Source organism: Odontesthes bonariensis, chromosome 1, assembly GCF_027942865.1.
Source record: "Odontesthes bonariensis isolate fOdoBon6 chromosome 1, fOdoBon6.hap1, whole genome shotgun sequence".
Taxonomy (NCBI): Eukaryota; Metazoa; Chordata; class Actinopteri; order Atheriniformes; family Atherinopsidae; genus Odontesthes; species Odontesthes bonariensis.
Genome location: NC_134506.1, coordinates 29,044,744 through 29,061,460, shown reverse-complemented (window position 1 = coordinate 29,061,460; position 16,717 = coordinate 29,044,744). Strand labels below are relative to the sequence as shown.

The window sequence follows — 16,717 nt, the reverse complement described above, 5'->3', positions numbered from 1 at the left end:
TATGAAAACAATTAAAGTAAAAACAAGCAAATAGAATAAAATAAAATAAAATAAACTAAAATAAAATTAGTGAGAATAGCCTTCTTGTCGTAAAACATCCAACGAGTATGTTTGGTCTGACGGTGCCAAGATAGACCACGTCAGTCGAAATGTAGATACTGAACACGGCGTTACCGATGAGTCTACACTTTTGTCCAAAAAAATGGCTTTTATGTCACGTAACAATTTCACCCATTCAAAGAGCCAACACGTCATACGCCGTTTGAACACGAGAATACACGATTGGTATAAAAACAGGAGCACCGGCTGGTGTTTCGGCGGAGACGGAAGTTGTGAGAGGGGAACTCTCTTGCCTCGGCTGGACTGGTGGCACAGCTGTTTCACGTTGCTAACATTCTGCGCAAGCTGATATCCAGCGATTTACATGCAGGGCAGCGAAACGGGCAAACTCACTGCAGAAATAGAGACATTTTCGTGTGGGCTGTCTTTTTGATAAAAGAAAATAATAATAAAAAAAACTCCTGCCTCCTTTAATCCACTATGCGGAGGCTTTACGATGCGGACCCTGTCCGTATAGGTCGTGTGTAGCGGATATTTTATGGAAGGTGGGACGAAGGAGAGGCTGTGGAGTCGGGGCATCAGCTGAGTGCATAGAGGAGCGCTAGCAAGCTAGCCTCCGTGACAGAAACTGTTATAACAACAGTGTGTTTTCCGTACAACAACTCTGGTTCAGTTTTGTCATCATGGCCACGAATGGCAACAATGCATCGCCGGGGATGGGAGAGATCATCCAGTTAAATGTCGGTGGGACAAGGTAAGAGTCCGCAGGACACCTCGACTGATGATTGTCTTTCTTTCTTTCTTTTTTTTTTAATTTGAGCTCTGGCTACTTGCGTGCATGATAATATCTGCATGACCAATCGCCCGTGGATGTAACAGAAGAAGACACGCCACATAAGGTCATACCTTCATCCTTCCTCCTGCTTTTACACATAGAAATAATTTAATAATTCAAATCGTACACACTGTACCGTTTCTTCAAAATACAACCCATTATCTTGTTATAATTACGTCCGTCAGTTTTTATGAGCAACAGCGTTGAGCTTTGTTTAATCAACAAATGATCCAGGGACACATTTTCGATCCCGGCATTTGTCATGAGGAGATTTCTGTCACAATCATGCTATTATTGTGACTTTTATTTTGTAGGTTCAGCACCTCACGACACACACTGATGTGGATCCCAGACTCTTTCTTCTCAAGGTTGGTTAAAAAGCTGTCAGCATTTTGAGTCTTCACCAGTTCACGCGGCTTATGGCTCCTCATTATCGCCTCGTATCTGAACGTGCTTTTCCTACTTTAATGCTGCATGCTCACCTGATGTGAATTAATGCTTTCCAAGCTGCACTGTGAAAATGTGTAGCTTCTCTACAATCTCTCAGACTTCAGCCTCTGTGCAGAAACTGCAACGCATCACAACATGTGGGGAGTCAGACTGTAAAGACTGAGGCTATGGTACAAAATTCATATTTACTTTATTCATGTTAAGTTGGAATGTTGTATTATTTAATTTTTGCTTCACACCTTTTGCCGGTCCTTTGGTGGAAAAGTGACAGTCTGGTATGGTCACTGACTGGAAGAGAACTGGTGTCATTTATACTTTGCTGATTTGTTGAGGCTCAGTTTTGTGTCACCCCTCGACATTTACTGTTGGACACTGGAAAAAGTCCCACGTTACAAACATTTCTGGGGTTTCAGAACAGCCCAAATGTTTCTGCGTGATCTGCACCATCAAGTTATTTTAAGTGCGATTCTAACCCTGGAGGAGAACTACAGTTGTGAGGCGGCTGGTTGGATTTGTTTTAAACAAATCTCAAACACGTGAATCAGCCCAGTCTGACAACAGCTGACCAAATGGTGTAAAAGCCTGTCAGCTGCACCTGTCTCTCACTCTGCCTGCCTGTCAGTCTCTCTGCTCCCAGCTGTCCTCAGTCTCGAGTCATTTTTAAATACCAAATCTTGAATTGGAACAACTGTGGTGGTAAATATCAACACATGTTGACGGGTTATTAATATAGACTTAAGTCAACAGGTAAGCACAGTGTTCTTGGTGCATAGGTAAATGTAGGTATAGGTTACACTGCTTTTAAGTGGAAATTGAGAACTGCCTGGGCTAAGTGGAGAACTGTGTGTGTGTGTGTGTGTATGTGTGTGTGTGTGTGTGTGTGTTTTGCAGTTTACTGAGTGGGAGGATATCCACTCTTCGGGATGAAACTGGAGCTGTGAGTAGGCTTTGTTGCTTCTTATTCTAACTGTAGGGCAGCAGGAGCAGGCCACATTTAATGACACAAAACAAAACGTTAAACAGTAAAAATCATAAAATATTAGGTTTAGGAAAGAACTATTCCTATGACGTTAGAGCAGGTATGAGTTATTTCAGTTTCAATCACCTTTCTGTGTCTGTACAGTTTGCATGAACCTATTTCTGCTAATTAATATATATATATATATTAATCAGTAATATTGCTGTAAAACAAATAGAAATTTCTAGAATAGTTAAAAAAAAAAAAAAAAAGGGTTAAATTTAAACGATTAATCAGTTGTTAAAATTGTTTGTGACTTGGTAGTTAATCAGCTAATATAACAAGTCCAAACCATGTGGCTGAATGCACACGGCAGGATTTTCAGTCCTCATCAATAAGTCCTGAACTTCTCACTTTCAGATATTTATTGACAGAGATCCTACAGCTTTTGCACCAATTCTCAATTTCCTTCGAACCAAAGAACTCGACTTGCGGTAAGAAGCCAAGGCCAGTTTAATAGAATATACCTGACCATCTATGTACGGGTGAAACTATGTCTGGTTTTGTGTTTTTTATGTGTTCTTTTTTCCTCTCTGTAGAGGTGTCAACATCAGCGTCCTGCGACATGAAGCAGAGTTCTACGGGATTACTCCTTTAGGTTGGTGAACAAGATTTAAGGAGGGAATGGAGTTAGTGGTGATGTTAATAGTACACAATTTTGACACACGTATACTGCTTCTGTCTAATATTAAGTATCCCCTGGAGTTTAAACCACAACATTACAAGTGAGCCACAATCCTTAGAGTGAACTGGATGACAATTGTGCGAGATTCTGATACAGCTTATCCAAAATCAAACCCATAACACTGTTAGTTCCATGTACATGTAGTTTTACATCCTGTTTCAGCGTTTGGAACTTCCCTGCATTGTCTGCAGACCTGGACAGAAAAGGTTACCTTTGTGAAAGCTGGTCATCTTGTTAACTATTGTGCGTTACACGTGGTTCAGTGCAAAGAAAATGCACAAGTGCTTCAAATCAAACACAGGATTTGACTGGTCATGAGCGGTTTGTCTTTAACTTTGAGGGACTCTGCATAGCAAATCCAAACTGAAGACTGAAAGTTTTTCACTTAATGTTTGCGTCTGCTCCTCTCTGTGTGGTGTATGTACGCGTGTGCAGTACGGCGCCTCCTGCTGTGTGAGGAGCTGGACCGCTCGTCATGTGGCAGCGTCCTCTTCCACGGTTACCTGCCACCTCCAGGTAAGAGGGGAAAAAAAATAAAAATAAAAAAGACGTGAATCTGAAAGTGACACTGAAAATGGTGTGAGTTATATTTTATTAAGGTTTCACAAGAAACAAATCAAGGATGGAAGTGACCCACCTTGATATAGTATAAGAGCTTAAAATTGATATTTCTATTGATATATTTCAGCAAACCTTTCCTTTTCCTTGACAGCCATCCCTGCCCGTAAGTCGAGCCCTGCTTCAGCAGCCTCTGATGAGCGACCGGGTCCAAGTGGAGCGGAGGGATTCAGCCGCGTTCACCCTCCTTTGTCTGGTTCAATTGGCACAGATGACACCCACAAACTGGGTAAGAAGCCCGGGACTGGTTTTTATCTTAAGCAGCAAATGTGACCGTGAGTCTTACTTTAACAGTTGGATTAAACCCTATCTTGATACATTGTCTTCTGCCTGCCCTTCACAAACTGTGTCCAGCAGGCATACTGGTTCTGTCGCAGTTTGCCCATGTTCATATGAGTCCCAGATGCATTTCACTTGGAGAGTATAGCTCTTTATTTGTTTGTGTTTGTCTCTGAGAGTGCATTAGTGCTGCAGCTAATGTGACCTGACATCTTTTTAGTTTGCTAACAGCACAGACTGAAGTAGCCTAGTTCCACATCTGCCAGATCCTTGCTGACGGTATCATAAGAGTACAGTTAGCCACAGTGAACACAGAGTATATGCCTGCTATACATATCGAGCCATTTTCAATTATTCAGAAAATAACAAATAATCGGGTAAAAAAAGACATTGAGTACCAGGCAATGAAAGAAGCATGTTTGTGTGTATTTTGTTTGTCTGTTTAGGACCCGTGGTAGACCCGAGGAAAGTGTTGATAATAGCAGGACACCACAACTGGATTGTGGCAGCTTATGCTCACTTTGTCATCTGCTACAGGTAATATTGTGACATTTGTCATGTAACTGTTAGTGGGAAGCATTCCATTATTCATGATGTGAAGGTGTCGTTATTCTTTTATCCCTGACATTCCTTACTAAGCACTGCTCTATCTGTACCGGTATGTTCAGTCAAATTTAGTCTATTTCATGAAAATGGAGTGAGGGACAAATATGTTAAATTGAATTTCTTTTTTTTTTTTTTTTTTTTGTACAACATGGGAATGCAAGTTAAAATGTGTACAGCTGACAACCAAAATTTGATTTGCTGTCACACTGTTGTCCACTGAGGTCTTAGACAAAGATGTTATCCCAAACTGGGGGCGGAGACAGTTTTTTTTTTACGACCAACCATGTTTAAAAAAAAAAAAAAAAAAATCTTTTATGGCAAATCCCAAGCAAAATAACAAATGTAAAACCACAGAATAACATGCGCATGCCTTCATTACAGGATAAAGGAATCATCTGGATGGCAGCAGGTGTTTTCCTCACCCTACCTTGACTGGACCATTGAACGTATTGCACTTAATGCTAAGGTTGTGGGTGGTCCACATGGAGACAAAGACAAGATGGTGGCTGCCGCCTCTGAAAGCAGCATCATCCTCTGGAGTATCCAAGATGGAGGCAGCGGTAATGAGATAGGTAAGTTGACCATGTTAAAAAGGTGTCCAGACTAAAGCCTCGTTTCCACTGTCAGTAAGGTTCGGGTCACTTCGTATCGGGTCGCTTTGGGGTCAGTTTGCGTTCCCACTGTACAAAGGGGACCCTCAGGGGTGGGCGGAGTGCGTGCCGAAGCGTCACTCCATCGATCGCTCCGAAGCTTCTTCAGCTTAATGAGACACTAGCTCGCGGTCCGGTTGAAACCACTCTCTGCCATTTTTGCGGCAATCAGATGGAAAACTTTTTTGTTTCGCACAGCGCCATCGAGCTCCCGTTGCACAGCCTCCTCACCAACAACGGAGAGCAGAGCCTGCACCTCCTCAGCACTCCAGGCTCCTCCCCAAGGGAACCGGTCCTGTGTGGTAGGTACCCCAAGCAGAAGGGTTACAAAAATGGTAAAAGGTACCATGGGACCGGTACGCTTTTGTGGTAGTGGAGACACTGAAATAAGCAAACCGTTCTGAACCGACCCGTACCGGACTGCATAGTGGAAACGGGGCTTAAGAAACCCCTGATATTTAAAAAGTATTCTCTCATGATGTATTTCAGAGTTTGGCCCCATTACTTGTTAGTCCAGAATATATTAAGAATTTTTAGGCAAGGCAAGTTTATTTGTATAGCACAATTCAACTACAAGGTGATTCAAAGTGCTTTACAGAGACATTAAAACAGTAGAAATAAAAAGCATGATTTAAATTTTAAACAAAAGAGAAAGAAATAAGAACAATAGATAGAATCAGATAAAATCAGTAGTTAAAATGTAATTAAGTTTTGAAACTCAAGCTTCGGATTTGGAGCTTTATTCAAACGCAGCTGAAAATAGGTGTGTCTTCAACCTGGACTTAAATACACTGAGTGTTTCAGCTGATCTGTGGCTTTCTGGGAGTTTGTTCCAGACATGTGGAGCATAGAAGCTGAATGCAGCTTCTCCATGTCTGGTTCTGACTCTGGGAACTGATAAAAGACCGGATCCAGATGACCTGAGGGGTCTGGAAGGCTCATATTGGGTCAGGAGGTCACTGATGTATTTTGGTCCTAGACCATTCAGAGCTTTATGGACCAGCATCAAAACTTTAAAGTCTATCCTCTGATGGACAGGCAGCCAGTGTAAAGACCTCAGAGCTGGACTGATGTGGTCCAATTTTTTGGTCTTAGTGAGGACTCGAGCAGCAGAGTTCTGAATAAGCTGCAGTTGTCTAACTGACTTTTTAGGTAGACCTGTAAAGATGCTGTTACAGTAATCAAGCCTACTGAAGATGAATGCATGGACTAGTTTTTCCAGGTCTTGCTGAGACATCAGATCCTTTAACCTTGATATATTCTTAAGGTGATAGTAGGCTGACTTTGTTACTGCCTTAATGTGTTTTTCCAAATTTAGGTCTGAGTCCATCACTACACCCAGATTTCTGGCCTGGTTGGTAGTTTCTAGGTGTATAGATTGAAGTTCTGTGGTGACCTGTAATCGTTTCTCTTCGGCTCCAAAGACCATTACCTCAGTTTTGTTTTTGTTTAGCTGGAGAAAGTTGTGGCACATCCAGTCATTAATCTCCTCAATGCATTTACCAAGAGCCTGTACAGGGCCTCGGTCTCCTGGTGACACTGTAATATATATCTGCGTGTCATCTGCATAGCTATGGTAGTTTATTTTGTTGTTTTTTATAAACTGTGCCAGTGGGAGCATGTAGATGTTAAACAGAAAAGGTCCCAGGATGGAACCTTGGGGAACTCCACATGTGACTCTTGTGTGCTCAGATGTAAAGTTACCTATTGACACAAAGTACTTCCTGTTCTCTAAGTATGTTTTGAACCAGTTTAGTACAGTTCCGGAAAGACCTGCCCAGTTTTCCAGTCGTTTCAGTAATATATTGTGGTCAACTGTATCAAATGTGGTACTGTCTAAAACCTGACTGGAAGGTGTCATAGCAGTTATTTTGTTTTAAAAAGTAATTAAGCTGTGGGAGATTTGAGATGGGCCTGTAGTTGTTCATTTGTGTCTAGTCAAGATTGTCCTTTTTCAGCAGAGGTTTGATTACAGCTGTTTTTAGTGGCTCTGGAAACACACCCGACATTAAAGACAAGTTCACGATCAGTAACAGGTCTGACTCCAAAATATTTGAGACCCTTTTGAAAAAAGCTGTTGACAGGATGTCTAAACAGCAAGAGGAGGAGTTCAGCTGACGTAATATGTCCTCCAGGTCTTTGCTGTTAATGGGTTGGAACTGTGTCATGATGTTTAAATGTTTTTTTTTCTTATTTTTAGATCACATTCCCCCACACTTAATGATTTGTGATTTCTCTGGCTCCAGCTTTAATCTGCGTTAACTTTTCTTTGGCTCCTACAAGTACTGCGTGGTAATTCCTATCATTGTCCTCACTCTCCATCTCAGGTGTATTCAGTCTCGGTGTACCCGTTGATGACCTCTTCTTCATTGGCAACCAGCTCGTAGCAACAAGCCACACAGGAAAAGTTGGGGTGTGGAATGCTGTCACGCAACACTGGCAGGTAGGATATGTAGATGTGTTGGGGCAACAAAGAGGGAGTTAGAGGAAGTGTTTTTATTCAATTTGTAGTGAGAGAAAAAAAGTCTTGGACTAACAGACTTTTTTTTATATGCATCAGGTTCAAGATGTAGTTCCTATCACTAGTTGCGACACAGCAGGATCCTTTCTACTATTGGGCTGCAACAATGGCTCTATCTATTACATAGGTATACACACACACACACACACACAGACACAACCTAACCTAACCTAACCTAACCTAACCTGTCTTCATTTTGTCACTTAATTTATAGGATGTTAGTGAATTTCTAACACTTTCTAATACAGTCATCGATCATTCCTCATTAAAAGCTTATAAAAGTTCTATATCTAAAAGCTTCAATAGGAGATAGTTCTAAGTGACTGATTCGCATTTCAGAAAGCACTATAAAATCAAAACACGGACATCTTAACATCTAGCCTTCCTCTTCTTCTCAGATATGCAAAAGTTCCCATTGAGGATGAAGGACAATGATCTTCTTGTGACTGAACTTTATCATGACCCGTCAAATGATGCCATCACAGCACTGTCGGTCTACCTCACGCCTAAAACCAGTAAGAGGAAATTTGACTCATCACCTACTGTCTCCTTTTCTTATTGTTTCAACTCTGCTCAGCACCCAGAATATAAAAAAAACGTATTAAATAACACTCCTGGCAGTTACTCACCTGTGTGTGTGTTGTGTTGTGTTATTCTGTCTGCCTTTTCCTGTCCCTTCTCTCAGGCGTGAGTGGAAACTGGATAGAGATCGCCTACGGAACTAGCAGTGGTGCAGTGAGAGTGATTGTGCAACACCCAGAGACAGTGGGATCAGGTCCTCAGCTCTTCCAGACATTCACTGTGCACAGGAGCCCAGTGACAAAGATTATGTTGTCTGAGAAACATCTGGTATCAGGTGAGGAAGGTGTAGCAGGGGTGTATAATGAACGCCCCGTTTTCATGTTCATTCTATGTTAGGTGTTTTCCTGGGTTTGAAATGTTAAATGGTTGTTTTTTTTCTTCTTCTTTATGTTTGTCAGTATGTGCAGACAACAACCATGTTCGCACGTGGACGGTGACCCGGTTCAGGGGGATGATCTCTACACAGCCAGGCTCCACTCCTTTGGCTTCCTTTAAGATCCTGTCCCTGGAGGAGACGGAGAGTCACGGAAGCTACTGTTCTGGGAACGATATAGGTGAGAATGTTGGGAAGAGAAGCTTCGTTGAAACACAACATACAAATTCGGGTCAATATGAACGAAGGAACTGTCGCATGGGATTCACACAAGGAAAACTGTGTTGATGGATTTGGAACAGTTCACTGTTTGCTTTTCACCTCATTTGAAAAGCACTGAAAATTGCTAAAGACCTAACACATGTTTAGAGCTGCTGGTGAACCAGCATTTTATTGTGTTCAAGCCTCTGAGTTCATCTTCTCCACGGTCAGAACAGAGGGGGTGTGTGTGTGTGTATTGTTGCATTTTTACACGAGGCCGAAGTTCATGAATCCTGTTGAGGAATAGGAAAACGAAGAACCCAATCAAATTATGGTGCAGAGTCGGATAACTTTCCTTAAAAGTGTCAAAGAGGCCATTGGCTTTGTTGTGTTCTGCTCTCAGGTCCATTTGGAGAAAGAGACGACCAACAGGTGTTCATCCAGAAGGTCATCCCCATCACCAACAAACTGTTTGTGCGACTCTCTTCAACTGGAAAAAGGTACAGCGTTATCCATCCACCTCTCAGTTATGTGTTGCCCTTGACTGACATTTTTATGTAGCAATGCATCATTTTCACATTTCTCTGTGTTTCAGGATCTGTGAGGTGCAGTCAGTGGATGTGACCACCATCTCTTGCTTCATGGTACGGGAGTGTGAGGGTTCCAGTCGAATGGGATCCCGACCGCGGCGTTATCTGTTTACTGGCCATGGCAACGGCAGCATCCAAATGTGGGACCTGACTACTGCGATGGACATGGCGAACAAAGGAGAAGAGAGGAAGAAAGAGGGTGAGGATGTAGAGACCAGCGGAAGGGGAAGCAGAGCGATATTAACAAAATGAAGAGATCACAAGACGTCAGATAAAATGTGGGAGTTTTTTTCAAAGACATTCTGTATTTGTGATGTGAGGCTGCTCTTGTGTTTGATAGATGTAGGTGGACCAACAGAGGAGGAGCTGCTACAGCTGCTGGACCAGTGTGACCTGAGTACTTCCCGCTGTGCAACGCCAAGCATTAGCCCCGCCCCCTCTGTGCTGTATCACTCGCGCCTCAGAGAGTCCTGCTCGAGGTTAGGCAGACAGCACATGTGACATGCCATGCATTTACTATGGTTACCAACACATACATTCTCTTTGTAGTGTTAGATACTGTTTTATTTAAAGCACCTTTCTGCCTCAGTCTGCAGTTACAGGCCCAGGAGCCCATCCCCGAGAGCCAGGCCACTTACGGAGCTGTGCGGCCCTACAGAGAGAGCCCCCTGCTGGCTCGTGCTCGGCGAACTGAGTCCTTCCAAAGTTACAGGTGAACTATTGTCGAACTGGTCCAGATATTGCACTCCTTCCATAAGAATACTGGTCATTTTGTTTACATTGTGGATTATCAGTGAAATAAGGCAATAAAGACACCATTTCTTAGATGCATTTTTCCTTTTTTTTTTTTTTTTTTACAATCAAAATCGATTAATCCTCATAGTTATTAGATGCTGCATCTGACACAAATGATCTAACACTATGAGCACTTGCGCAACACCTCGATGGGAAAAAGTTTACACATTATTTATTGTATTTAAGTGACTTTAGATTTGATCATTCTTGTGATGCTCTTTGTCCTGAAAAGTTCCTGCACTTTTCTATCCATTGACCTACCTACACGGAATTACTGACATTTAGTAAATAGGAAAAAAGAGTTTTGGATTTAGAGTAGAGACTATCCAGTGCTGGTGCTTTCTTTAATCAGGAACAGGCACCTGCTTTGGAAATGGAGTGTCTGTGCTTGCCTTCCTGATAATAATCTGATTATGCTCTGTGCATATAAGCTTAGAAAACGCTGAGTTGTGCTTGTCCTGTAACTGACCCCTGTATATGTTCCCGTAGAGACTTCCAGAACTTCAGCTTGAGCCGGGGCATCCTGGATAACACAGGCCAGACATCAAACCATGGTCCTCACCAGACTCTCGATGCGCGTCGTTCGCTCTGTGACTTTGGGCCTGAGGACAGGGAGAGGAGAGCCTCGGTCATGGAGCTCTGGGCTTCCCGCACCACCAGTGCAAGCTCTAATGTCACTGTTGGGAGCATCTCGGGGACAAAAGCAGAAGGCAGTCAAGAATCTCCACGACACCCGCCAGACAGCCCAGTTCCAGGAGGGGATGTTAGGCGAAAGGTGCCCCCTCAGCCAGAGGAGGGAGATGGTGTTGCATCAGGCGGAGAGGGGGTGAAAACAGATGGAGTGAAGAAGAAGGGGGTACAAGAAGGAGCTTTTCTGGGGAGGAAGAGGGCTCCTCCAGTTCCACACCTCTCCTCCCTCCCCTCTGGATCTGAGGGTGGGGGCAGTGACTCATCTGCAAACGCCTCACCTTCCCCAACCAAAGTGGCTGCCTCCCCCTCGCCACGACACAGGAAGCTGGCGCCTGAGCCTTCCAGTCAGGACAGCAGCCTATGAGAGCGGCTTTTCTTTTGATCCCAATCTGGAATTATCTTGTTGGTGCACACAAGACATGAGGGCTGAATACAAGAGCAAAAGAAGAAGATAAAATCAACTGTTGGCCATTTTGCCTCCTTCCTTCCACTACACTTTATCATGAGTGTGGTTCAGGAGTTTTGTTTGTTTGTTCTGGGGCCTCAAAATCCACGAGTGCTACCATGTTTAGAGTCCAGCATGAAGAGGCAGTTACAACATCCCAGTACATCTCAGTCGGAGCGGGAATGCATTTTGTTTTTGGATCATTTTGAAAAAGGCACTTTCTTTAAGCCTTGGTGAAACTGGAGCTCCTTTTATCGGATTCTGGTGTTTGTTTAGGCCGTCTCAGCAGGCTGGTGATGACGTTCACGCATTTAAGTCTACGTTTGCCCACTCGGCTTCGAAGAATGTCTGAAATGGTTTACTTTTGCTGTGTTGATGTTGCCCATTCGACAAATCCATAAACACACAGGATCAGACAGGAGTCTGATCAGCTACACAAAGGTGTAATGTTGCTGCCCGTTTTGCTGAAACACAAGTGTTAGGTCGCAGATGAGGTCAGATACATGAAGAAAACAGGCCTACTGAAAAAAAAAAAAAAAGCCATTATCATGAAATTAATTATTGTGAATACTTAAGTCTATGGAGAAAAAAAGAGGTACTTCTCATGAAAATATGAGACCGAAAAATACATAATATCAAACAGAAATCGAGCAGCAACATGACAGCTTAAATGTACACATTTGTTGATCAACCAAATGATCACCTGACTTATACACTACCTCTGTATGGATTTTCAGAAAGAGCAGACTTTTTAAAAAAACAAGGGACATGAAATGAGGAGTTATGCGGTGGATTTAACTTACCTTACACTCGCTACAAAGCCAGAGTCTTGGTAGCGACTCGAATCCCAGAATACTTTAGACAGCCGGAGACTCTGTGGTGATTGTTGTTGACACTAAAAGACAACTGACAGCTGTCGGTGAAGTGATTTTGCTGGTCAGCTATGCAATACAACATTTAGGCTTGGTCGGTCGACAGCTCAGTACTATGCAACAGTGGAGTTAAGATGTACAAGACAAACTTAGATTCTGCTTTACTCGTGAAGGTTCTGACCAGTTTTGATGTGTTCTACGCAATTAATGGCTGCAGAAACAAAATTTGAACCCGTTAGTTCTTGTGCTGTTGTACCAATAAACTACTAAATATAGTTTAAAAGTGTTGTGTGTTCAAACACAGCAAAAGTATTTTATGACACGTTTTGAATTGTGCTTTTGAAAGCAGAAAATTAGTGGCATAGCCCGTTAAAATCATACACACACGGACAGTGACAACAACCCATTTAACTCAATACTTACTTTTATCTAATAGTACTTGTCTTATTAGAGAGAAGTCATTTGCTACGTGCAGTGCTTATTCGGGATTACAGTTCAGTTCAGAAGAAGAAATGATCGTGGTCCCGGTTAAATTGAACCCCCCCCCCCCCCCCAGCAGTGCCTGTTAAAGATCACACTAATTATTTTTTTTATTTTCATCTTTAGAATCACTTTAATGCTTCACTTTACACAAGGACCTACATTTACACTAAATCACTTTACTCCCCTTGGAACAGGTTTCAACATGTGTTGTCTTGTGTTGGACGGCTGGTGCAGTGCCTTACTTAACTATCAGTGTATCTGAATTGAAGCATACAGTATTGTGACCAAAGGCTTGTGGAGATGGAGATCAATGTGGAGGCACCCAACGGACCTATTCATCCTGGCTTCGGCTGAAATGGCGTTTAAACAGATTCACAACAGGCCAAGTTGGATTTAATCATTAGTGGCATTACACATGAAGCTATCTGTTGTAATTGTAAATAACTAACACAGATTAAGGTGGAAATACTAAGTTTCAGACCAAGACCGTGGGAACGTCTGCTGTTATATGTTCTTTGTTTGTGAGGTGAACCAATTTCACTTTCACTTCCATGCTTCACACCATAAAATGTGTGTACAGTATACAGTGAAAGAAACCAAAACAGTTGGTTGTGATAAATCTGTGATGAGGTATTTTTTATTTTTTGTCTGACCAGCTCATGATCTCTGGTACTTTAACTAAACCTATAAACAATACCCTGAAATGTATGTCAGAATTAGCCAAATCCAACATCGTCATTGCTTCTGATTTCTGTAAACAAATATGACCATGTGGTCGCTGCTTGTACAAAGATGTACCTTTTGATACACTAACTGTGCAGACAGTAGACTTACATATTCAAAACAAAATCCTACTATGGATGCATCTGTGTTTGTCTGTGTTTACACAGACGTGTACGCTCATATAAGGCCTGTATTGATGTAATCATATATTGGACCTAAATGCATTTGCCCTTGCACTATAAATACTAATATTACAGTAACTTACTAGTGTTTATTTTAGATAATTAAAAAAATATATATCTATGACATTTAAAGTGTATTTCGGTACATGGTTGTGCGTCCACAGTCTGTTTTATCTTCCGTCTCTCAAAGCACCTCCGGCTATGTTTACATTATATTACAGCCAGATGCTAACGAGCTAAAAGAAATACATATCTGTTTATTTAAAGTTCCTTGTATGTCATTGTTTTAGATTGTGTGTGTGTGTGTAAGAAATGCTGCATTTTGCTGTAATATTATTTACACCTGCCTCCAAAACTCATTAAATTAAAAGTTGTATTCAGCTGCATTCACAAAAAAAAAAAAATCTCATAGTACTCAACTTTTTTTCAGGAAGCCATTCACACAATTTAAAATAAATATACAGTCAAATCTATACGCATGTTGTAATGCAGTGTGCCAAACAATCATAGATTGTTATAAAAAACGTGTTTCAGGATTTTACACGTTTAGATCGATGAACACAGATGACAAGAACTTGAAGAAGAAATGTCAACGTTTAATGAGGTCTTGGGTGTTTAAAGCGGGAGTCGGTGAGCGGAGAAACGGTGATGCGATGTGTCGCAGCTGAGTTTTCAGCGTGCGGTTTGTTGGGATGGCTCGCCGAAGCGCACAATATTTGTTTTGAGCATCATAAAGGCGTGCGAGTGTGTTTGTGTCCCCTGTGCTTTCATTTCACTAACCTTCCCACTCAGACAGTCTCCTCTCTGAGACGGCGACTGTCGACGTTGTGATTTATGAGTTTAATAAAAGCCTGCGTGTGTGTGTGCGGCTGTGTGCGTGTAGCTCAGGGCCATACTGTCCCTTACAATCACTCCACAAGCTCTCTTTTCACAGCCTCTCCCTCCCTCCGTGGCTGACAATAGCTGTGAATGTGGCTGCAAATGCTTTTGAAGTGCCCTTGTCAGATTGGCGTCCTTGAGCGAGGGCACTGTTGTTACTGCCAGTTTGTTAATTTCAAACTTGCCTCAACGTCCCCTTAAGGGACGTGGGAGCAAAACTAAATTACGGGTGCATAGTTTTGATGGAGACACTGGCCTTGCGTGTGTTTGTGCTGCTTTGTGTGTGTGCGAATGCGTGTGGTAACTAAGTCTCTGTACAGCTGCTGGCACATCTGTTGTACAAACTCAGCAGAAAGGAGAATTCCTGAATTGATGTTTCAGCTTCAGCAGCGAGTCTCTGTGAAGAGCACACGTGGAATCAGCAGCTTCGTTTGTGGGATGCAGCCATGTCTTAATACTGAATACGACGCCTCTCGTCTGATGTTTTTCAACCTCTGTACACACACACTGATGCAAAGCATTCAAATGTAAGTGCAAACTATTTTCATTTCATTGGTGTATTTCTACATGCATTTTTACAAATATTCATACTGCGGCACAATATCAGCACCATGTTTCTGGTTTGTTCTTTTTTTTAAACCACAGCGAGGTTGAAGTGTTTTTTTTTTTAATAAGAACTAATTCTATAAATAAATAAAGAAAGAAAAATATGAAGGAACACAGATATGTGTTCATATTGCAAATTTGGTTTGAGTATAGAAAATGTAAGAACACAAAAGCATTATTGACAGTTTTTTTTAATAACCTGCCTGAAACGTACAACCATTGATCCATTAATCACCTATAAATAAGACAACCACAAATAATACTGCCAGTGTAAAAAAAAGTTTGACATAATACAGCAGACTTCATTATTGTAGAGAAAAATATTAAAATCCCTAAGCTTTAAAAATCTCCCATTGATAAATTCTGCTCCTAGGTCCAATCTGCAGAATCTAAACATGATCAGTGTTTCGTTCCTGCTAAAAAGACTAAAATTAAAAAGCACATTAAACTGATCGTGTTGTCGACAGGCAGATGAGTTACTTTAAGCCACAGATGAACAACACAGACACACTCGCAATGATGTGATGAACTTAACTATTTCACTATCAACTCTTTCTTTGACATTACAAATTGCAGTAGACAGTAAATCTCCAACGATGCAGTAAAACAAGAGTCTCGTATTAGACTTTAGGTTACATCACATACAGTAATCCAACCAATCAGAGGGCACATCTGGGATTCCAAGCCACATTTAAAATAAAAAGCTGTTGGCATTTCAGTGATAATAACATGAAGGCCATGTGTCTTTTTAGAACTGAGGGACTACTGCTGCGGATAACATGTAAGCTTACAAGGCACAGTTACTCTTTGACTGACATTAACACATCTCTGGACTAATTTGATTATGGATAGTGAAAATTTAACTCATTACAGTTGAGTTCTAGGCGCACTTTTCAAAGTGACTAAACTACTAACAGTTGGCAAGCAGAGAAACTGAATCATAATCCAGCCAGAACATTCATAAAACACCCTTTAAGAACTGTTCTTGTTTAATGCAACATGCTGTACCGTTTCCAGATATGGATGCATTCAAGCTATGGAGTAAATATTCTGCAGCTTTTTGTGTCATGAATGTTGTATACATGCCTCTGCTAAAATCAAGGCTGTTAGGCTTTATTTAACAGGAGTCATGCGCATGTGGGGTACAATAAGACGACAACGAATAGCATCCGTGTTGATACCTTTAACGTGGAGGAACCTTGTCTTAAAGGTGGGTGTCGGTGAACATGGTGTGCTCCTTCTTTGCAGAACTTAAGGTCTTAATGGTGTCCACAAACTCATCTTCTTCCACATACTGAAAGACAAAACACACACATGAAAAAATCTCAGTGCAAGCATGAGAACAAGAAAAGATTAGACCTCAGTGTGTGATTATTGTGCACAGGTGAGTTGTGCATTTCACAAACAAATGCACAGATTAACAAAATACTGGAGTTGTGATGTCACCCACCGGTTTGTGAGGTACCATATTAAAGCCTCAATTTCACCATGAGATTGTTGCAAATTTGGTCATTTTAGAGCCAAAAGTGACCGCAATTGGACAAGAGGAGTGAGCAGGTAAGGGATACTTGGAA

At 41.7% G+C, this 16,717-nt stretch overlaps 2 protein-coding genes across 3 annotated transcripts in view; one reads left to right on the top strand and one right to left on the bottom strand.

Moving 5' to 3' along the window:
- The first annotated feature begins 86 nt into the window (after nt 1–86).
- On the top strand, nt 87–13,782 carry kctd3 (potassium channel tetramerization domain containing 3). Of its 2 annotated transcripts, none has more exons than XM_075463139.1 (19): nt 87–814; nt 1,210–1,263; nt 2,237–2,282; nt 2,724–2,797; nt 2,903–2,961; nt 3,484–3,564; nt 3,761–3,895; nt 4,392–4,482; nt 4,933–5,123; nt 7,529–7,644; nt 7,762–7,849; nt 8,121–8,237; nt 8,408–8,578; nt 8,703–8,858; nt 9,282–9,378; nt 9,474–9,667; nt 9,809–9,947; nt 10,058–10,180; nt 10,753–13,782. In XM_075463139.1, the coding sequence occupies exons 1-19, from the start codon at nt 744–746 to the stop codon at nt 11,315–11,317; spliced, it is 2,568 nt and encodes an 855-aa protein (XP_075319254.1). In that variant the 5' UTR covers nt 87–743; the 3' UTR covers nt 11,318–13,782. The 2 variants fall into 2 exon arrangements, with proteins under 2 accessions (XP_075319254.1, XP_075319263.1); XM_075463148.1 differs by lacking the exon at nt 87–814 and adding an exon at nt 824–959.
- Nucleotides 13,783–15,347: 1,565 nt separating this feature from the next.
- The window catches only part of ush2a (Usher syndrome 2A (autosomal recessive, mild)), a 222,274-nt gene continuing 220,904 nt past the window's right edge, over nt 15,348–16,717 (bottom strand). Inside the window, exon 93 of the mRNA XM_075463126.1 lies at nt 15,348–16,437. Coding sequence (XP_075319241.1) covers nt 16,348–16,437 — 90 coding nt within the window. The 3' untranslated portion in view covers nt 15,348–16,347. The remainder of the gene's footprint in view (nt 16,438–16,717) is intronic.